This window comes from Oncorhynchus clarkii, chromosome 19, assembly GCF_045791955.1.
Source record: "Oncorhynchus clarkii lewisi isolate Uvic-CL-2024 chromosome 19, UVic_Ocla_1.0, whole genome shotgun sequence".
NCBI lineage: Eukaryota > Metazoa > Chordata > Actinopteri > Salmoniformes > Salmonidae > Oncorhynchus > Oncorhynchus clarkii.
This window is the reverse complement of record NC_092165.1, coordinates 7,180,994-7,203,093: the sequence shown is the minus strand read 5'-3', so window position 1 is coordinate 7,203,093 and position 22,100 is coordinate 7,180,994. Positions and strand designations below refer to the sequence as shown.

The window sequence follows — 22,100 nt, the reverse complement described above, 5'->3', positions numbered from 1 at the left end:
TAAGTTTGACCATATTGTCAATGGTAAGCAAAGCTTTTTATTGGTCTGACATCAAAAGCACTTGAACACAATCATGGCAGACTTACACCATCCCATAAGCACATGAATGCCCTATATTCAAATGTTTGTTAGGTTGACATGGTCATTATGACAGACAATTCATAGTCTATAATTTAAGGCATACATTCTTATTTAACACGGATTTCCAACAGTTCATATTTTCAATGTCCTTATTAAAAAGCAATTGATCACCCCAAAAATTGTTCTCAATGTCAAATTAAACAGTTTTCTAGACCACCACTCTGCTCAGGAGATCCGGCCTGTGTTTGTGCTGGTGTGACTTCAGATGGTTCAGTTGTTTGAAGCGGAGTCCACATACAGCGCAGCAGTACGGTCTCTCCCCGGTGTGGGTGCGCTTGTGGACTTTCAAAATGTCCGCCCGTGTGAAGCTCTTGTCACACATGGTGCAGCGGTGGGGTTTCTCCTGTGTGTGAATGCGTCGGTGCAGCTTGAGGTTCCAGAGCCGACTGAACTTGTTCCCGCAGAGAGAGCAGCAGTAGGGCTTGTCTGCCGTCTGGCTGCATGTGTGCCTCTTCAGGTCAGAGAAGGAGGTGAAGCCCTTGCCACACTGGCTGCAGAGGTGGCGGCCCTCGGCTTGGACCTTGATGTTGCAGGCCTGGGTGAAGGTCTTACCGCACTGAGTGCGGGAGTATGGAGTCCCTGGCCCTGAATTCGACCATCTCCCAGTTTTGTGTTTCTGCTTGTGGGCCTTGAGGGAACCAGAATCTGGGAAGATCATTGAACATTGATTGCAGGCATGATGCCTCCCCTCTCCTCCTGTTACCTGCTCTTGTGAACGATCTCTGAGGTTTAAAGAGTGTCCAAAGTCGTCAGCAGCACCATACAGGCTCTCTGTGTTGTTGTTGTTGTGGGCTGAGCTCCCAGAGTGGATGGAGGTTAGCCCCCTGTGGCCGGATCTACTACCCAAGTCCGGAACACCGTGTTCAGGGTACCCCTCCTCGTTGATCAACAGGCAGTTCAGGTCTCCCACCTCCGGGTGGGGGGATGGCATTGGCGACCCCACCTGCTCCCTCTGGCTCCGATGGGGGCCAGGCGTGTGGGAGCGATGGTGATGGTCTCCCCCCTCAGACCCTCCCAGGTTCACCTGGTAGTGACCTGCAGCTCCGTAGCTCAGCCCCCCCAGACGAGACGGAGAACCAGGAAGCCTATCCAGCCCTTCCATGTCTAGAAGATGGTCGCCACTACCACTACTGCCGTAACCAGACTTTTCAAAGCTGACCCCCAGTTCCTCCATGCTGTAGCGGGGGCGGTAGAGAGGGTCGGTGGGGTCCACTGAGTCTCCCTCGGGACCCGATGGTTCAGGATCCTGGTCTAGACCAGACCCCCAGTCATCCTGGCACTGCTGCAGCTCCTGCTCACTGAAACTCTTACTGGGCCCCGAGACGTCTGAACCGTCGGCCCCTGAAGAACACAGGAGACATGAGGTATTAGAAGCATTAGCATTAGAGGCATTGTCAATATTAGAAACTGTGGTAGAATAACTAATGCTAAATTTGAACTTAGTTTCAAGTTGATTTATTATAATACCAATAACAACATATTAGAAGCTACTCCTTTTCATTCTCATTATAAAGATGGCCTGTTGTGTTTGTTGTAAACAACTCACCGTCCAGGCAGACGCCCCATCTCTCCTGTAGTTCAGTGTTGTGGAGAGCTTCCTCTTTCAGCAGGCTGTCCAGCTTTGGACCTCCGACGTCTGCGGGCTGCAAAAGGAAATTAAGAAGTTGATTCTAACTAAACGATGGATAAACTGGCAGTGAATGAATAAACCTGGCATGATGGTCCCCTATTCCCCCTGAAAGACAAGTTCTAATCTGTTCTGCACAGTACATTTTTATCTGAAGGTTCTATAACACTGATGTTTATTCAGTCCCCTACCTACCTCAGAGATTTTCCTAGGGCTGATGGCATCGGCCTCCTCCAGGTCATGCGAGGCTGTTTCCTCGGCCACGCCCCCACAGCTGCTCCACTCCTCCCCTAGTACCTTCTCCTGCTTCAGGCCACGCCCCCTCTCCACACCTGGCCACAGGTAAACAAAGAGTAACATTTATCTCAACTAAAAGGAAAGCTGAATTGTGAATAATGGAGTCTCCTCGCATCAGTGCAGAGGAGGAAATAAAGCATCTTACCACCAACTCAACTGTCTGGTCAGTGATCACCAAAGTATGGAAGGTACACATTACAGCAGCCAAACTTCAGAGTGATTCCTCCATATATACGGTGCATTCGGAAAGTATTCAGACCCCTTGACTTTTCACACAATTTGTTATACCACAGCCTTATTTCAAAATGGATCGAATTGTTTTTTACCCCTCATCAATCTACACACAATACCTCACAATGACAAAACAAAACAAGGTTTTCAGAAAAGTTTGAAAATGTATTAAAAATAAACTGATATCACATTTACATAAGTATTCAGACCCTTTACTCTGTACTTTGTTGAAGCAGCGAATACAGCCTTGAGTATTCTTGGGTATGATGCTACAAGCTTGGTACACCTGGATTTGGGGAGTTTCCCCCATTCTTCTCTGCAGATCCTCTCAAGCTCTGTCAGGTGTGAAGGGGAGAGTCGCAGCACAGCTATTTTCAGGTCTCTCCAGAGATGTTCGATCGGGTTCAAGTCCGAGCTCTGGCTGGGCCACTCAGAGACTTGTCCCGAAGCAACTGCATTGTCTTGGATGTGTGCTTAGGGTTGTTGTCCTGTTGGAAGGTGAACCTTCGCCCCCAGTCTGAGGTCCTGAGCGCTCTGGAGCAGGTTTTCATCAAGGATCTCTCTGTACTTTGCTCCATTCATCTTTCCCCTCGAACCTGGCTCGTCTCCCAGACACAGCTGCTGAAAAACATCTCCACAGCATGATCCTGCCACTACCATGCTTCACCGTAGGGATGGTGCCAAGTTTCCTCCAAACGTGACACTTGGCATTCGGGCCAAAGAGTTCACTCTTCGTTTCATCAGACCAAAGAATCTTGTTTTTTAGGTACTTTTTGGCAAACGCCAAGTGGGCTGTCATGTGCCTTTTACTGAGGAGTGGCTTCCGTCTGGCCACTCTACGATAAAGGCCTGATTGGTGGAGTGCTGAAGAGACGGGAGAACCTTCCAGAAGGACAACCATCTCCACAGAGGAACTGTCAGAGTGACCATCAGGTTCTTGGTCACTTCCCAGACCAAGACACTTCATCCACGATTGCTCAGTTTGGCCAGGCGGCCAGCTCTAGGAAGAGTCTTGGTGCTTCCAAACTTCTTCCATTTAAGATGGAGGCCATTGTGTTCTTGGGGACCTTCAATGCTGCAGAAATGTTTTGGTACCCTTCCCCCAGATCTGTGCCTCGACACAATCCTGTCTCTGAGCTCTATGAACAATTCTTTCAACCTCAGGGCTAGTTTTTGCTATGACATGCACTGTCAACTGTGAAACCTTATATAGACAGGTGTGTGTCTTTCCAAATCATGTCCAATCAATTGAATTTACCACAGGTGGACTCCAATCAAGTTGTAGAAAAATCTTAAGGATGATCAATGGAAACAGGATGCACCTGAGCTCAATTTCGAACCTCAGAGCAAAGGTCAGAATACTTATGTAAATAAGGTATTCCTGTCTATGTTTAATACATTTGCAAACATTTCAAGAAATGTGTTTTTGTCATTATGGGATATTGTGTGTAGATTGTTGAGAAAAACATTTATTTAATAAATGTTTGAATAAGGCTGTAACATAGCAAAATGTGGAAAAAGTCAAGGGGTCTGAATACTTTCCGAATGCACTGTACAGTCGTGGCCAAAGGTTTTGAGAATGACACAAATATTAATTTCCAAAAAGTTTGCTGCTTCAGTGTCTTTAGATATTTTTGTCAGATGTTACTATGGAATACTGAAGTATAACTACAAGCATTTCATAAGTGTCAAAGGCTTTTATTGACAATTACATGAAGTTGATGCAAAGAGTCAATATTTTCAGTGTTGACCCTTCTTTTTCAAGACCTCTGCAAACCACCCTGACATGCTGTCAATTAACTTCTGGGCAGCCCATTCTTGCATAATCAATGCTTGGCGTTTGTCAGAATTTGTGGGTTTTTGTTTGTCCACCCGCCTCTTGAGGATTGACCACAAGTTCTCAATGGGATTAAGGTCTGGGGAGTTTCCTGGCCATGGAACCAAAATATTTATGTTTAGTTATCACATTTTTTTCCTCCTTCCACAGCCCCCCCCCCCCCCCCCAGAAGAAAAAAATAATAAAATACAATTCATTCCATTCCCCACCCCCAAGAACCCCCCAAAACACCAACAACCAAGAGAATGAACTACAGAGAAAAAAAGGAAAAGACAGAAGAAAACAGCAAACAAATAAAACAAAATAATACATTTAAAAATGACATCAAGGACACCTAAAATCATAACAGCAATAACTACTTTATATGTTTGTGTGCATGTCTGGCACTATTACATGAATGTGTGTGATCTTGTATGTGTTTATTTGAATGAGAGTGTTTGTATATGCATGTGTAAAAACACCTGCACGGCATCAGCCTCAGGCAAACCGGCATTAGTTGTAAAAACACTGCCACTTAGTGGCCTTATGGCAAGGTGCTCCATCATGCTGGGAAAGGCATTGTTCGTCACCAAACTGTTCCTGGATGGTTGGGAGAAGTTGCTCTCGGAGGACGTGTTGGTACCATTCTTTATTCATGGCTGTGTTCTTAGACACAATTGTGAGTGAGCCCACTCCCTTGGCTGAGAAGCAACCCCACACATGAATGGTCTCAGGATGCTTTACTGGCATGACACAGGTCTGATGGTAGCGCTCACCTTGTCTTCTCCGGACAAGCTTTATTCCGGATGCCCCAAACAATCGGAAAGGGGATTCATCAGAGAAAATGACTTTACCCCAGTCCTCAGCAGTCCAATTCCTGTACCTTTTGCAGAATATCAGTCTGTCCCTGATGTTTTTGCTGGAGAGAAGTGGCTTCTTTGCTGCCCTTCTTGACACCAGGCCATCCTCCAAAAGTCTTCGCCTCACTGTGCGTGCCGATGCACTTACACCTGCCTGCTGCCATTCCTGAGCAAGCTCTGTACTGGTGGTGCCCCGATCCCGCAGCTGAATCAACTTTAGGAGAGGGTCCTGGCGCTTGCTGGACTTTCTTCTGAGCCCTGAAGCCTTCTTCACAACAATTGAACCGCTCTCCTTGAAGTTCTTGATGATCCGATAAATGGTTGATTCAGGTGCAATCTTATTGGCAGCAATATCTTTGCCTGTGAAGCCCTTTTTGTGCAAAGCAATGATGACGGCACGTGTTTCCTTGCAGGTAACCATGGTTGACAGAGGATGAACAATGATTCCAAGCACTACCCTCCCTTTGAAGCTTCCAGGCTGTTATTCGAACTCAATCAGCATGACTGAGTGATCCCCAGCCTTGTCCTCGTCAACACTCACACCTGTGTTAACGAGAGAATCACTGACATGATGTCAGCTGGTCCTTTTGTGGCAGGGCAGAAATGCAGTGGAAATGTTTTTGGGGGATTCAGTTCATTTTCATGGCAAATAGGGACTTTACAATTCATCTGATCACTCTTCATAACATTCTGGAGTATATGCAAATTGCCATCATACAAACTGAGGCAGCAGACTTTGTGAAAATTAATATTTGTGTCATTCTCAAAACTTTTGGCCACGACTGTATGTATGTATGTATGTATGTATGGATGGATGGATGGATGGATAGATGGATAGATTAGGTAAGAGTACCAGTCAAAAGTTTGGACACATACTCATTCAAGAGTTTCTTTATTTGTACTATTTTCTACATTGTAGAATAATAGTGAATACATCAAAACTATGAAATAACACATATGGAATCATGTAGTAACCAAAAAAGTGGCCACCCTTTGACAGATTTGCACACTCTTGGCATTCTCTCAGCCTCTGAGGTAGTCAACTGGAGTGCATTTCAATTAACATGTGTGCCTTGTTAAAAATTAATTTGTGGAATTTCTTTCCTTCTTAATGCGTTTGAGGCAATCAGTTACGTTGTGACAAGGTATACAGAAGATATCCCTATTTACTTTAAGACATGAAGATCAGTCAATCCGGAGAATTTCAAGAACTTTGAAAGTTTCTTCAAGTGCAGTTGCAAAAACCATCAAGTGCTATGATGAAACTGGCTCTCATGAGGACCGCCACAGGAAAGGAAGACCCAGAGTTACCTCTTCTGCAGAGGATGAGATCATTAGTGTTACCAGCCTCAGAAATTGCTGCTTAAATAAATACTTCACAGAGTTCAAGTAACAGACACATCTCAACATCAACTGTTCAGAGGAGACTGCGTGAATTAGGCCTTCATGGTCAAATTGCTGCAAAGAAACGACTACTAAAGGACACCAATAAGAAGACTTGCTTGGGCCAAGAAACACGAGCAATGGACATTAGACCGGTGGAAATATGTCCTTTGGTCTGATGAGTCCAAGTTTGAGAGTTTTGGTTCCAACTGCCGTGTCTTTGTGAGACGCAGAGTAGGTGAACGGAGGATCTCTGCATTTGTGGTTCCCACCATGAAGCATGGAGGAGGTGGTGTGATGGTGCTTTACTGGTACACTGTTTGTGATTTATTTAGAATTCAAGGCACACTTAACCAGCATGGCTACCACAGTACTCTGCAGCGATACGCCATCCCATCTGGTTTGTGCTTAGTGGGACTCATTTGTTTTTCCAACAGGACAAACACCCAACACACCTCCAGGCTGTGTAAGTGTAACAATTTTGCTTCCGTCCCTCTCCTCACCCCTACCTGGGCTCGAACCAGACACCCTCTCGAACCAGGCACACATCAATAAGTCACCCACAAAGCACCGTTACCCATCGCTCCACAAAAGCTGCGGCCCTTGCAGAGCAGGGGGAACAACTACTTCAAGGTCTCCGAGCGAGTGATGTCACTGATTGAAACACTATTAACATACACCCCGCTAACTAGCTAGCCATTTCACACCGGTTACATAAGGGCTATTTGACCTAGAATGAGAGTGATTGAGTGCTGCATCAGATGACCTGGCCTCCACAATCAAATCAAAGTTGATTTGTCACGTGCGCCGAATACAACAGATGTAGTAGATCTTACAGTGAAATGCTTACTTACAGGCTCTAACCAATAGTGCAAAAATGGTGTTGGGTGAACAACAGGTAAGTAAAGAAATAAAACAACAGTAAAAAGACAGGCTATATACAGTAGCGAGGCTATATACAGTAGCGAGGCTACATACAGACACCGGTTAGTCAGGCTGATCACCCGACCTAAACCGAATTGAAATGGTTTTGGATGAGTTGGACCACAGAGTAAAGGAAAAGCAGCCAACAAGTGCTCAGCATGTGGGAACTCCTTCAAGACTGGTGGAAAAGCATTCCAGGTGAAGCTGGTTGAGATAATGCCAAGAGTGTGCAAAGCTGCCATCAAGGCAAAGGCTGGCTACTTTGAAGAATCTAAAATATTTAGATTTATTTAACACTTTTTTGCTTACTACATGATTCCATATGTGTTATAGACAATAGTAAAAATAACAAAAAACCCTTGAATGAGTAGGTGGGTCCAAAATTTTGACTGGTACTGTGTGTGTGTCATATATATATATATATATATAAATATATATACACTGCTCAAAAAAATAAAGGGAACGCTAAAATATCACATCCTAGATCTGAATGAATGAAATATTCTTATTAAATACTTTTTTCTTTACATAGTTAAATGTGCTGACAACAAAATCACACACAAATTATCAATGGAAATCAAATTTATCAACCCATGGAGGTCTGGATTTGGAGTCACACTCAAAATGAAAGTGGAAAACCACACTACAGGCTGATCCAACTTTGATGTAATGTCCTTAAAACAAGTCAAAATGAGGCTCAGTAGTGTGTGTGGCCTCCACGTGCCTGTATGACCTCCCTACAACGCCTAGGCATGCTCCTGATGAGGTGGCGGATGGTCTCCTGAGGGATCTCCCAGACCTGGACTAAAGCATCCGCCAACTCCTGGACAGTCTGTGGTGCAACGTGGCATTGGTGGATGGAGCGAGACATGATGTGCTCAATTGGAGCCTTGCTCTTGCAGGAATTGCTGACACTCCAGCCACATGAGGTCTTGTCATTGTCTTGCATTAGGAGGAACCCAGGGCCAACCACACCAGCATATGGTCTCACAAGGGGTCTGAGGATCTCATCTCGGTACCTAATGGCAGTCAGGCTACCTCTGGCGAGCACATGGAGGGCTGTGCGGCCCCCCCCCCAAAGAAATGCCACCCCATACCATGACTGACTCACCGCCAAACCGGTCATGCTGGAGGATGTTGCAGGCAGCAGAACGTTCTCCACGGCGTCTCCAGACTGTCACATCTGTCACGTGCTCAGTGTGAACCTGCTTTCATCTGTGAAGAGCACAGGGCGCCAGTGGCGAATTTGCCAATCTTGGTGTTCTCTGGCAAATGCCAAACGTCCTGCACGGTGTTGGGCTGTAAGCCCAACCCCCACCTGTGGACGTCGGGCCCTCATACCACCCTCATGGACTCTGTTTCTGACCGTTTGAGCAGACACATGCACATTTGTGGCCTGCTGGAGGTCATTTTGCAGGGCTCTGGCAGTGCTCCTCCTGCTCCTCCTTGCACAAAGGAGGAGGTAGCGGTCCTGCTGCTGGGTTGTTGCCCTCCTACGGCCTCCTCCAAGTCTCCTGATGTACTGGCCTGTCTCTTGGTAGCGCCTCCATGCTCTGGACACTACGCTGACAGACACAGCAAACCTTCTTGCCACACCTCCCATTGATGTGCCATCCTGGATGAGCTGCACTACCTGAGCCACTTGTGTGGGTTGTAGACTCCGTCTCATGCTACCACTAGAGTGAAAGCCCTGCCAGCATTCAAAAGTGACCAAAACATCAGCGAGGAAGCATAGGAACTGAGAAGTGGTCTGTGGTCCCCACCTGCAGAACCACTCCTTTATTGGGGGTGTCTTGCTAAATGTCTATAATTTCCACCTGTTTTCTATTCCATTTGCACAACAGCATGTGAAATTTATTGTCAATCAGTGTTGCTTCCTAAGTGGACAGTTTGATTTCACAGAAGTGTGATTGACTTGGAGTTACACAGACAGAGACAGAGAGAGAGAGAGAGAGAGAGAGAGAGAGATACTGTCTTTAGATGTCTCTCTCTATACCTGTCTGTGAGGCTCCAGAGCTTCTCTCCTTGGCTTCGTCGTTAGCTCTTCCACAGTCCGCACACTTCCCGATACGGCCTCCCTCTCTGTCCCTATCCCTGCGTCTGTTCTCCGACCACTGCAGCCGCTTCTTCAGCGACTCGACCTGCTCCCGGCTCCGGGACACTTCCTTCATGAAGCTATCGTCCACCAGCCTTGTGATCTCGTACATAGCAGCCTTGAATACCGTCTCCATGACTCCGGAGAGCTGAGACTGGAAGGTTAAGGTGGCTTCGGACATCATAGCAAACTGTCTATGTGTAACTAGATACAGTTACGAATTCGTAACGTTTAGTTACTTTTGTACAGGCGAATCAGTCCTGCAATCGAGTCAAAAAAAAATGATAGGAAGCTAATGTTTGCAGCAAATATACTGGAAACTAAACCCTTCTGTCTGTGTTAACAGGCTAGCAAATCTAGCTACTATTGGAAGTTGTTGTCTGACTCAGTGACTGTCCTAGTAATACGTTTTTATCATTTCGAGAGATAAGATGCAGCAGTTAATGTACATGAGGCTATTGTAATAAATATAAATAACAGAGATAATGAGAGATGGCAGTTAGCTTGTTAGCTAGTTAGAGCCAACGCAAAAAGCATACACAAAAACAATAGAATTTCCGGAAACAAACCTACGGATCGAGTAGTAGGACAATCTACATTGGAACGATGAGAGAAAATACGACCTTTCTTTGAACAAAACATCTGTACGTTTACTGTAAATAAGATTCGAAATTTAATTCGGCTATTATTATACGATTCGAATACTGATCAGTGCCGTTGTAGGCTATTTATTGTGTAAATGATTTACAGGAAATCTACACCGAAGCGATTTATCCCGCCCTCCACTCAGCCCTATGCGGGCCCTGGTCCAAAGTGGAGTGGACTAGGAATAGGGTGTCCAAAACTAGGTTTCTATCCAATTGGACTGTTAGGTTATATCAGTTATCCTGTTAGAAATTTTGTGCAGAATCCACTCCGCTGTTTCAGATGCAACGTTTATGGTCATGTTGCAGCAGTGCCCTTACGAAAAAAGATTGCAGTCACAGTGCAGTATAACTGCAGTATGCAGCAAATACTGCGTTCAAAATAACCGTTTTTTTTATGTCAGAATTTACTTGTAATTTAAGCTTTAAACTGAATCCATGAATTAAATGCACGTATATTTATAATTCCATTCTCAGTATTTTCTTCATTGTCTATTACTGTAACTCAACCATAGTCGTGTGTACATATTCATTATCTTTATGGAGTCAGATAAACATTTTAATAGGCTAACTGCTTAGTCTCATGTGATGTATATATAATATACTGTGTGTTAACATATCAAATATTAGTGCCCACTATAGTGCTCCCTCTCTCTTAGCTGTGAATTCAAAACCCAGCTGTGTTAGTTCGTATTAAACAGGGATCCCAATAATGTGCATATTGCTTGCTGTTTGGGGTTTTAGGCTGGGTTTCTGTACAGCACTTTGAGATATCAGCTGATGTACGAAGGGCTATATAAATACATTTGATTTGATTTAGTTTCACAGGGATTGGGAAGGACTTGTACTTTTATGTTTTTATGTATTGATTGATTACACGTATTAAAGCCTTTGCTGATTAACATTTACAGTCGCTTTTGTTGTTTGGAAGAATCATGCCATGACAGAAAGATGTAGTAAAAGTGTAGAAAATAAAAAGTTGATTTTGAATTAGCAGTTGATTAATTGTTTTAAAAAAACAACAGAAATTCTGGTTACTTGTCATTTGTTATTCATTAGGTAAGTTAGATGCCTGAAATCAAGTTTATGGTTTTTATGTCATGGTCATGGTTTTTATGTTCTGCAGGTTTAAGCTACTTACTTGAAAGACTGGGAAGTTTCACTTGAATGACCCTCTAAGTCATAATTAAGAGGGGGGGGGGGGATGTTGTTACTCCAGTTGCATGTTTCACCACTGACCCTTCATATTTTCAACCAAAAGATGAGAACAAACAAATGTTTGACATCTACAAAATGTATCAATTTGTATAATGTATACTGAACAAAATTATAAACAATTTCAAATATGTTGCAGAGTTACATTTCACATGAGGAAATCAGTCAATTAAAATACATTAATTTGGCCTTAATCTATGGATTTCACATGATTTGGAATACAGCTATGCATCTGTTGGTCATATACCTTTAAAAAAAAGGTGCCTCACAATGGGCCTCAGGATCTCGTCACGGTATTTTTTTGCATTCAAATTGCCATTGATAAAATGCAATAACCGTGTTCGTTGTCCATAGCTTATGCCTCCCCATACAATAACCACACCGCCTCTATTGGGCACTCTGTTCACAACGTTGACATCAGCAAACTGCTAGCCCACACAACGCCATACACATGGTCTTCGGTTGTGAGGTCGGTTGGATATACAGCTAAATTCTCTAAAACAATGTTAGATGTGGCTTATGGTAGAAGAATGAACATTCAATTCTCAGGCAACAGCTCTGGTGGACATTCCTGCAGTCAGCATGCCAATTGCACGCTCCCTCAAAACTTGAAACATCTGTGGCATTGTGTTGTGAGACAAAACAGCACATTTTAGAGTGGCCTTTTATTGTCCCCAGCACGTGGTGCACCTGCATAATGATCATGCTGTTGAATCAGATTCTTCATGTGCCACACCTGTCAGGTGGATGGATTATCTTGGCAAAAGGAGAAGCGCTCACTAACAAGGATGTAAACAAATGTTAAAGTAAGCTTTTAGTGCATATGGAACATTTCTGGGATCTTTTATTTCAGCTCATGAAACACGAGACCAACACTGTACATGTTCCATTCATATTTTTGTTCAGTGTACTGTAGATAGTTTGACCATATTGTCAATGTTAAGCAAGCTAGCTTATAACATGCTTTACCAAGAAAGCATAATGTCAAAGTGAAATGAAACATCGCCCCTAAAATAAATCTAAATAATGTGTCGCTGTATGTACTTAGTCTTGTCCATGTTAACGTACTGTGTTGGGAATATAATTGGCAGTTATTATGCAGTCGGCCTTTAAGGTTGCAGATATGGGTGTGGTGGGGAGGCGTGTCCACCCCACAGGTGCCATCTTGAATTGACTGCAGAGAGAGGTAGCATTGTTTGCTGTGTGCTAAGAGGAATTTGTAGGCCTCTTTCTCTATCACAGTCCACTGTTTTGATGAAAATTAGAGGCCTGGATGACACCAGTGTCGTGATAAGGAAACAAAACACTAAAGTGGAGTTCTTTAGCAAAACAGTCCTAAACAAACATCCCTATGTTGTCATCCAGAGTCCCATGTATTTATATTCCAAGCTATAGCACACAGTATTTTACATACAGCAGGTTTTTAAAGGACTAAAAAGGTTAAGTCTGCTCCATGTTTTCATTTTTGTCATCTAAAAAAAGATCTCGATACAGGTGTTGTCCTGGCGCTAGTGAAAATATCTAGACATTGCGCAGGGGAATGTGGCCCATTGTGTCTTTTCTGTTGGATTATTGCTTTTAAATTTAGATCTCGTTGGATTACCTTTTTGGGGGGGGCTTCCTTTGGGTTACAAACATTTATTTGGTCTTGGACTTCCATTTAAGGACTCACACTCTCAACCAAAGGTTCTGGTAGGACTAAGGTTTCGAACTGAGACTGTTGACTGTTTCTGTACAGCACTTTGAGATATCAGCTGATGTACAAAGGGCTATATAAATAAATTTGATTTGATTTGACTCTGACAGGACTATACTATCTTATTGTTGATTGATTATTTTGTTGTTCATGCTGAACCGTCCTATCAACACGTCACAAGCTAACTTTATTTTTTAGCAATGTTAGCTAGCAATCCAGATATCTAAAATCTTATTGGTTGAAGAATTGGTCAGACTTTAAATGCACTTGAACACAATCATGGCAGACTTACGACTTCCCACGAGCACATGAATGCCCCGTATTCAAATGTTTGTTAGGTTGGCATGATCATTTTGACAGACAATTCATAGACAGTCCATGTATGGCGTGAATTCTTAACCAACACACAGATTTACAACCGTTCATATTCTCATCAAAAAGAAAGCAGGACCAAGGCACTCTGAAAATAATTCATTAAAATGCCTTCATTTGTACGCCATGTTAAATGAAAACAAAGATTAAAGTCAGACGCGTTTCGGCTGCATGGCCTTAGTCAGGGAGTACAAAGATTTGATAATGCATGTCCTCATCTGAACAGCATTTTCCAATCAAACTTGATTTGAAGAGGGTTACAGAATTAATTGGACAACACCTAGTAAAAACTATACATGTTAAAAAGTGAAGTCCTGTATATGTTATAAAAATGAAAATCAAGGTTAGAAGGATCAGAACTCATAGAAAAGTAGTTCCGTCTTTTTGACTGGGCAAAGTTGTAAGAATAGCAGAGCCGCCTAATTTATTGTACACTAGATCACAGCAAACATGGTCATATTTTCAATGTCCTTATTAATAAAGAACTGATCACAAGAAATGTTCTCAATGTCAAATAAAATAATAAAACTAGCTGTCCGAAGATTAATGTAGCAATTGTAAGTGTCTGCTATATAAAAAAAAATGTATCAATAACAAAATCAGTCCAGGAGATTTGGCCTGTGTTTGCGCTGGTGTGACTTCAGATGTGCCAGTCGTTTGAAGCTGAGTCCACACACAGAACAGCAGTACGGTCTCTCCCCAGTGTGGGTGCGCAGGTGCACTTTCAAAATGTCTGCCCGCGTGAAGCTCTTGTCACACATATTGCAGCAGTGGGGTTTCTCCTGCGTGTGAATGCGCTGATGCACCTTCAGGTTCCAGAGCCGACTGAACTTGTTCCCGCAGATGGAGCAGCAGTAGGGCTTGTCTGTGGTCTGGCTGCACTTGTGCCTCTTCAGGTCGGAGAAGGAGGTGAAGCCCTTGCCGCAGTGGCTGCAGCGGTGGAGTCCCTTGGCCTGATGGACTCGCTGGTGGACCTTGAGGTTGCAGGCCTGGGTGAAGGTCTTACCGCACTGGGTGCAGGAGTACAGAGGCACAGACCCTGACCCTGTACTCGACCCTCTCCCCGTTTTGTGTTTCTGCTTGTGGACCTTGAGAGAACCAGAGTCTGGGAAGGTCATGCTGCATTGATTGCAGGCATGACACCTCCCCCCTCCTCCTGTTACCTGCTCTTGTGAACAATCTCTGAGGTTTAAAGAGTGTCCAAAGTCGTCAGCGGCACCATACAGGCTCTCTGTGTTGTTGTTGTGGGCTGAGCTTCCAGAGTGGATGGAGGTTAGCCCCCTGTGGCCGGCTCTACTACCTGACTTTGGGACACCGTGTTCAGGGTACAAGACACTGGAGTCCTGCAGGTAACCCTCCTCATTGATCAACAGGCAGTTCAGGTCTCCCACCTCCGGGTGGGGGGATGGCATTGGCGACCCCACCTGCTCCCTCCGGCTCCGATGGGAGCGAGGCATGTGGGAGCGATGGTGATGGTCTCCCCCCTCAGACCCCCCCAGGTCCACCTGGTAGTGACCTGCAGCTCTGTAGCTCAGCCCCCCCAGATTAGACTGGGAACCAGGAAGCCTATCCAGCCCTTCCATGTCTAGAAGATGGTCGCCACTACCACTACTGCCGTAACCAGACTTCTCAAAGCCGACCCCCAGTTCCTCCATGCTGTAGCGGGGGCGGTAGAGAGGTTGGCTGGCGTCTCCTGGGTCTCCCTCGGGGCCCGGTGGTTCAGGATGCTGGTCTAGACCAGAAGCCCAGTCATCCTGGCACCGCTGTAGATCCTGCTGAATAAAACTCTTACTGGGCCCCGAGACGTCTGAACCATCGGCCCCTGAAAACACAGGGGACATGAGGCATTAGAAGCATTAATATTTAAGACATTAGAATTACTAGAAACCGTAGTAGAGTAACTGTAATGTTAAATGTCTACTTACAGTTTCAAGTTGACTTTCCATGTATAATAATGAATACATTTGAAATGAAACAGCATACTATAAAAGTTACTCTTGTTATCCTTCTCATCATCATAAAAAGTAGGTTATTGTCTGTGTTATATTTGTGGTAAACTCCTCAACTCACCATCCAGGCAGACGCCCCATCTCTCCTGTAGCTCAGTGTTGTGGAGAGGCTCCTCTTTCAGCAGACTGTCCAGCTTCTGACCTCCGACCTCTGTGGACTGGAAGAGCAAATGATTCTGACTAAATGATGGATAAACTGACAGTGATTGAATAGAGCTGACATGATGGTTCTATATTCACAATTCTCCTCTGGGACCCCCAGACATCTCACAACTTTGTAGCCCTGAACTAGCATACTTGATTCAAGTAGTGAAGGACTTGATGATTTGTTGACAAGTTGAATGAAGTGTTTAAGTTCTGGAACAGTTCAAATATGAGGAGAGGTTTGAAAATGGCTGCCCTATTCTTTGTGACAGACAATCTGTTATGTACAACATAATTCCATCTGAACATTCTGTAACACCACACCCCCCACAGGTGTTTAGTCAGTCCCCTGCCTACCTCAGAGATTCTCCTAGGGCTGGTGGCCTCAGCCTCCTCCAGATCATTTAAGGCTGTTTCCCTGGCCACGCCCCCACAGCTGCTCCACTCCTCCCCTGGTACCTTCTCCTGCTTCAGGCCACACCCCCTCTCCACACCTGGCCACAGGTAAACAAAGAGAACGTTTCATTTGGAGTAAAAGGTAAGTAACATTGTGGATAATGGAGTCACCTCACATCAGATGAAGGAAAGGAAACATCTTATTAAGATGCCACCACCACCACCCATGACTGACTCCTTTCTTAAACCAATACTGTCTGATCACTAAAGTATGGAATGTACACATTACAGCAGCCCCACTTCAGAGTGATTCTATATTTATCACAGGAGGTTGGGGGCACCCTAATTGGGAAGGACGGGCTCATAGTAATGGCTGGAGCAGAATCAATGGAATGGTATCAAATACTTCAAACATGGTTTCCATGAGTTTGATGTCATTCCATTTACTCCGTTCCAGCCATTATTATGAGCCTTCCATCCCTCAGCAGCCTCCACTGATTGTATGTATGTACAGTACCAGTCAAAAGTTTGGACACACCTACTCATTCAAGGGTTTTTCTTTATTTGTACAATTTTCTACATTGTAGAATAATAGTGAAGACATCAAAACTATGAAGAAACACATGAAATCATGAAACAAAAAAAAAGTGTTAAAGAAAACAAAATATATTTTATATTTGAGATTCTTCAAATTAGCCACCCTTCTCCTTGATGACAGCTTTGAACAGTCTTGGCATTCTCTCAACCAGCTTCACCTGGAATGCTTTTCCAACAGTCCTGTAGGAGTTCCCACATATGCTGAGTACTTGTTGGCTGCTTTCCTTCACTCTGTGGTCCAACTCATCCAAAACCATCTCAATTGGGTTGAGGTCGGGTGATTGTGGAGTCCAGGTCATCTGATGCTGCACTCCATCACTCTCCTTCTTGGTGAAATAGCCCTTACACAGCCTGGAGATATGTTGGGTCATTGTCCTGTTGAAAAACAAATAATAGTCCCACTAAGTGCAAACCAGATGTCATATCGCTGATGGCATATTGCTGCAGAATGCTATGGTAGCCACACTGGTTAAGTGTGCCTTGAATTCTAAATAAATCACAGATTGCGTTACCACAAAGCACCCCCACACATCACATCACATCACATCACCCTCCATACATGGAAATACATATGCAGAGATCATCTGTTCACCTACTCTGCGTCTCACGAAGACATGGCGGTTGGAACTAAAAATCTAATTTGGACTCATCAGACCAAAGGACAGACTTCCATCGGTCTAATGTCCATTACTTGTGTTTCTTGGCCCAAGCAATTCTTCATATTATCGGTGTCCTTTAGTAGTGGTTCCTTTGTGGCAATTTGACCATGAATTCCCCACGACGAGTAGGTAAACCACCACTACTCCCTGTCAGGAAGTCCAGGATCCAGTTGCAGAAGGAGGTGTTTAGAGGTGTTTAGATGTGCTTTGTGGGCACTATGGCGTTGAACACTGAGCTGTAGTCAATGAACAGCATTCTCACATAGGATGTTCCTTTTGTCCAGGTGGGAAAGGGCAGTGTGGATTGTGATTGCATCATCTGTGGATCTGCTGGGGTGGTATGCAAATTGGAGTGGGTCTAGGGTTTCCGGCATGATGGTGTTGATGTGAGCCATGACCAGCCTTTCAAAGCACTTCATGGCTACAGACGTGAGTGCTACGGGGCGCTAATAATTTAGGCAAGTTACCTTCCCTTTCTTGGGCACAGGGACTATGGTGGTCTGTTTGAAACATGTAGGTATTACAGACTCGGTCAGGGAGAGGTTGAAAGTGTCAGTGAAGATACTTGCCAGTTGGTCCACATCCTGGTAATCCGTCTGGCCCAGAGAGTGTGAATGTTGACCTTTTTAAAGGTCTTGCTAACATCCGCTACGGAGAGCGTGATCACACAGTCGTCCGGAACAGCTGGTGCTCTCATTAATGCTTCAGTGTTGCTTTCCTCGAAGCAAGCAGATAGGCATTTAGCTTGTGGCTGGGTTTCCCCTTGTAGTCCGTAATATTTTTCAAGCCCTGCCACATCCGACGAGCGTCAGAGCCGGTGTAGTAGGATTCAATCATAGTCCTGTATTGACGCTTTGCCTGTTCGATGGTTTGTCTGAGGGCATAGCGAGATTTCTTATAAGCATCAGGATTAGTGTCCCGTTCCTTGAAAGCGGCAGCTCTAGCATTAAGCTTGGTGCGGATGTTGCCTGTAATCCATGGCTTCTGGTTGGGGAATGTATGTACGGTCACAGTGAGGACGACATCGTCGATGCACTTATTGATGAAGCCGGTGATTGAGGTGGTATACTCCTCAATGCCATTGGATGAATCCCGGGACATATTCCAGTCTTTGCTAGCTAAACAGTCCTGTAGCGTAGCATCCTTGTCATCTGACCACTTCGTATTGAGCGAGTCCCTGGTTCTTCCTGCTTTAGTTTTTGCTTGTAAGCAGGAATCAGGAGGATAGAATTATGGTCAGATTTGCCAAATGGAGGGAGAGCTTTGTATGCGTCTCTGTATGTGGAGTAAAGGTGGTCTAGAGTTTATTTCCCTCTACTTGCACATGTGACATGCTGGTAGAAATGAGGTAAAACGGATTTAAGTTTGCCTGCATTAAAGTCCCTGGCCACTAGGAGCGCTGCTTCTGGGTGAGCATTGTCTTGTTTGCTTATGGCCTTACACAGCTCATTGAGTGCGGTCTTAGTGCCAGCATCGGTTTGTGGTGGTAAATAGACGGCAACAAATAATATAGATGAGAACTTTCTTGGTAGATAATGTGGTATACAGCTTATCATGAGGTATTCTAACTATGTCGAGAAATACCTCGACACTTCTTTAATATTAGACATCGCGCACCAGCAGTTGACAAATAGACACAGACCCCCGCCCCCCGTCTTCCCAGACGTAGCTGCTTTGTCCTGCCGATGCACGGAGAAGCCAGTCAGCTCTAAATGATCTGTGTCGTCGTTCAGCCATGTCTCAGTGAAACATAAAATATCACAGTTTTTAATGTCCCGTTGGTAGGATAGTCTTAGCCGTAGATCATCCAGTTTGAATTCAAATGATTGCATGTTGGCCAATAATACTGAGGGTAGTGGTGGTTTACCTACTCGTCTGCGAATTCATGGTCAAATTGCTGCATAAAAAAGAGTACTAAAGGACACCAAAAATAAGAAGAGACTTGCTTGGGCAAAGAAACACAAGCAATGGACATTAGACTGGTGGAAATCTGCTCTTTGGTCTGATGAGTCCAAATTTGAGAGTTTTGGTTCCAACCGCAGTGTCTTTGTGAGACGCGGAGTAGGTGAATGTATGATCTCCGCATGTGTGCTTCCCACCGTGAAGCATGGAGGAGGTGGTATGATGGTGCTTTGCTGGTGACACTGTCTGTGATTAATTTAGAAAGGGCTATTTGACCAAGAAGGAGAGTGATGGAGTGCTGCATCAGATAACCTGGCCTACACAATCACCCGACCTCAACCCAATAGAAATGGTTTGGGATGAGTTGAACCGTAGAGTGAAGGTAAATTAGCCAACAAGTGCTCACCACACGTGGGAACTCCGTCAAGACTGTTGGAAAAGCATTCCAGGTGAAGCTGGTTGAAAGAATGCCAAGAGTGTGCAAAGCTGTCATCAAGGCAAAGGGTTGCTACTTTGAAGAATCTCAAATATAAAATATTTTGTGATTTGTTTAACACTTTTTTGGTTACTACATGATTCCATATGTGTTATTTCATAGTTTTGGTGTCTTCACTATCATTCAAAAATGTTGAAAACAGTAAAAGAAATAAAGAAAAACCCTTAAATGATTAGGAGTGTCCAACCATTTGACTGGTACTGTATGTATGTATGTATGTATGTATATATATATATATACATACATACATACATACATATACACATATATATATATACACATACATATATATATATATATATACACATATATATATACACATACATATATATATATATATATATATATACACATATATATATACACATACATATATACACATACATACATATATATATATATATATATAATTGATTTGCAACCCCATTTTTCCCTCAGAACAGCATTAATTTGTCTGGGGCATGGACTCTAGAAGGTGTTGAAAGCGTTCCAAAGGGATGCTGGCCCACATTGACTCCAATGCATCCCACAGTTGTGTGAAGTTAGCTGGATATCCTTTGGGTGGTGGACCATTCTTGATACACATGGAAAACTGTTGAGCATGAAAAACCAAGCAGCATTGCAGTTCTGGACACACTCAAACCAGTGCGCCTGGCACCTACTACCATACCCATCAAAGGCACTTCAATATTTTGTCTTGCCCATTCACCCTCTGAATGGCACACATACACAATCCATGTCTCAAGGATTAAAAATTAATATTTAACCTGTCTCACCCCTTTCATCGACACTTAAAGTGGATTTAATAAGTGACATTAATTAGGGGAAATAGCTTTCCGGTTTTTTTAGTCGGTCATGGAAAGAGCAGGTGTTCCTAATGTTTTGTACATTGTAGATATGTGTTTTGATGTCTCTCTTTTCACCTGTCTGTGAGGTTCCAAAGCTTCTCTCCTCGGCTTCCTCGTCAGCTCTCCCACAGTCCGCACACTTCCCCCTCCGGTCTCGCTCTTTGTCCCTATCCCTGCGTCTGTTCTCTGACCACTGCAGCCGCTTCTTCAGTGACTCGACCTGCTCCCGGCTGCGGGACATCTCCTTCAGGAAGCTATCGTCCACCAGCCTGGTGATCTCGTACATAGCAGCCTTGAATACAGTCTCCATGACTCCGGAGAGCTGAGACTGGAAGGTTATGATGGCTTCAGACATCATAGCAAACTGTCTATGTGTAGCTAGCTACAGTTAAGAGTTCGTAACATTTAGGTACTTTTGTTCAAGTGGGTCAGTGTTACGATCCAACTCAGCAAAAGGCTAGGAAGCTAGCTAGCTACCGTTAGCAGGCTAGCTACTGTTGGATGTTGTCTCTTTCAATGACGGTCCTAATAACAATTTAATACTTTCTAGATATAAGATGTAGCATTTACTGTATGAGGATATTCGAACAAAGAAATACCATAGGCATTGAAAGACCGCAAGCTTATGGCAGTTAGGTAACTAGCGTTTGATAGTTACAGAGCCAACACTAAAATCACAGATAGAACAATGAGACAGACATTTCACCGGATGTATAAAATGTAAAGCATCCGCTTAGCCTTTCCGTTCACTACCAAATATGGTAGTGACAGGAAATCTACTGGCCGTTAGTGGGAGAATATGGAACGACATTTTGCTCGTCGCTGAAATTTGAGATTTGATCTCAAAACAATTTTCTGTTCCCCAAACTATTTCATGTTATGAACAGAGTACCATGTGCGAAAGTTTTTTTTAAATCACGTTGTTTACAAGGAACGTCAAGGCGAGGAGGGGGAAGTAACGGAAATATGCAGATAAATGCTAGAACGCGCCAATAGGATCTTGCTAGTTCGTGATAGGCTCTAACCACCTCTTTCCTTGTTCTGCCCACTATGACTAATTTGTTCCCATTGGAAACAACAGGCTGTGTCTATCTTGGTCTAGTTATAACAAATCTTTGCTAAAGTCATTCCCAAAAAAGAATAGCACTTCCGGAAACAAACCTACGGATCTGGCAGTGGGACAATCTACACTACGCTCCTCTCTGGAGAGATGTCTTTATTTGAACAAAACCTTTGCATGTTCTCACGTTGACTGTAAAAAAGGTTGAAAATATAATCCGGCTATTTTTATAAAATGGTGTAAAATATTTACAGGAAATCTACACACCACTCAGTGCGTCACACAAAGCACTGTGTGCCGTGTCCATAGAAGAAGAAGCCATGTTCTGATCAATCTTGTAAGTTATATTCGAAATAATAATCGATTGTACATGTATGTATATGAGTGTTGGTTGAAGATGTCTGCCACCCACATGTCGAACGAAGGGTTTCAAATTCAGTTCGCCTCTGTTATGGAGAGTGTATTGAATACTGCAGTCACCGAGACAATTAAACTTTTCGAAACAACTATTGAGGAACTGCGAGCCGAAATATCCAGAATAAAAAAAGAGAACAAGGACCTCAAATCGAGGCGTCGATCCCATGAAATAACGAAGAGATGGACCGGTGAAAGTGAACGCCAAAACCACAGAGCCCAGACCGAGTCAAAGTGCAACACTTATCGGAAAATGTGACATCGGCGTTCAATG

At 43.9% G+C, this 22,100-nt stretch overlaps 2 protein-coding genes across 2 annotated transcripts; both read right to left on the bottom strand.

The window, feature by feature from the left end:
• Positions 1–14: 14 nt before the first annotated feature.
• LOC139374668 (uncharacterized) lies at positions 15–13,293 on the bottom strand. The gene is made up of 4 exons (XM_071115722.1): positions 9,276–13,293; positions 1,964–2,100; positions 1,688–1,784; positions 15–1,482 (listed from the first exon to the last, which is right to left on the bottom strand). The coding sequence occupies exons 1-4, from the start codon at positions 9,556–9,558 to the stop codon at positions 290–292; spliced, it is 1,710 nt and encodes a 569-aa protein (XP_070971823.1). The 5' UTR covers positions 9,559–13,293; the 3' UTR covers positions 15–289.
• Positions 13,294–13,395: 102 nt separating this feature from the next.
• LOC139374667 (uncharacterized) lies at positions 13,396–21,082 on the bottom strand. The gene is made up of 4 exons (XM_071115721.1): positions 20,428–21,082; positions 15,812–15,948; positions 15,372–15,468; positions 13,396–15,123 (listed from the first exon to the last, which is right to left on the bottom strand). Exons 1-4 carry the CDS (start codon positions 20,708–20,710, stop codon positions 13,901–13,903), a joined length of 1,740 nt encoding a protein of 579 aa, XP_070971822.1. The 5' UTR covers positions 20,711–21,082; the 3' UTR covers positions 13,396–13,900.
• Between the last annotated feature and the right edge of the window lie 1,018 nt (positions 21,083–22,100).

Excerpts from the sequence above, each read along its gene's own strand:
- LOC139374667 (XM_071115721.1), bottom strand. The coding sequence starts at position 20,710 with ATGATGTCTGAAGCCATCATAACCTTCCAGTCTCAGCTCTCCGGAGTC. Across the intron at positions 15,469-15,811 it reads GCCCTAGGAGAATCTCTGAG|TCCACAGAGGTCGGAGGTCA; the intron begins GTAGGCAGGGGA and ends TTGCTCTTCCAG. Across the intron at positions 15,124-15,371 it reads ATGGGGCGTCTGCCTGGATG|GGGCCGATGGTTCAGACGTC; the intron begins GTGAGTTGAGGA and ends CTGTGTTTTCAG.
- LOC139374668 (XM_071115722.1), bottom strand. The coding sequence starts at position 9,558 with ATGATGTCCGAAGCCACCTTAACCTTCCAGTCTCAGCTCTCCGGAGTC. Across the intron at positions 1,785-1,963 it reads GCCCTAGGAAAATCTCTGAG|CCCGCAGACGTCGGAGGTCC; the intron begins GTAGGTAGGGGA and ends TTCCTTTTGCAG. Across the intron at positions 1,483-1,687 it reads ATGGGGCGTCTGCCTGGACG|GGGCCGACGGTTCAGACGTC; the intron begins GTGAGTTGTTTA and ends TGTGTTCTTCAG.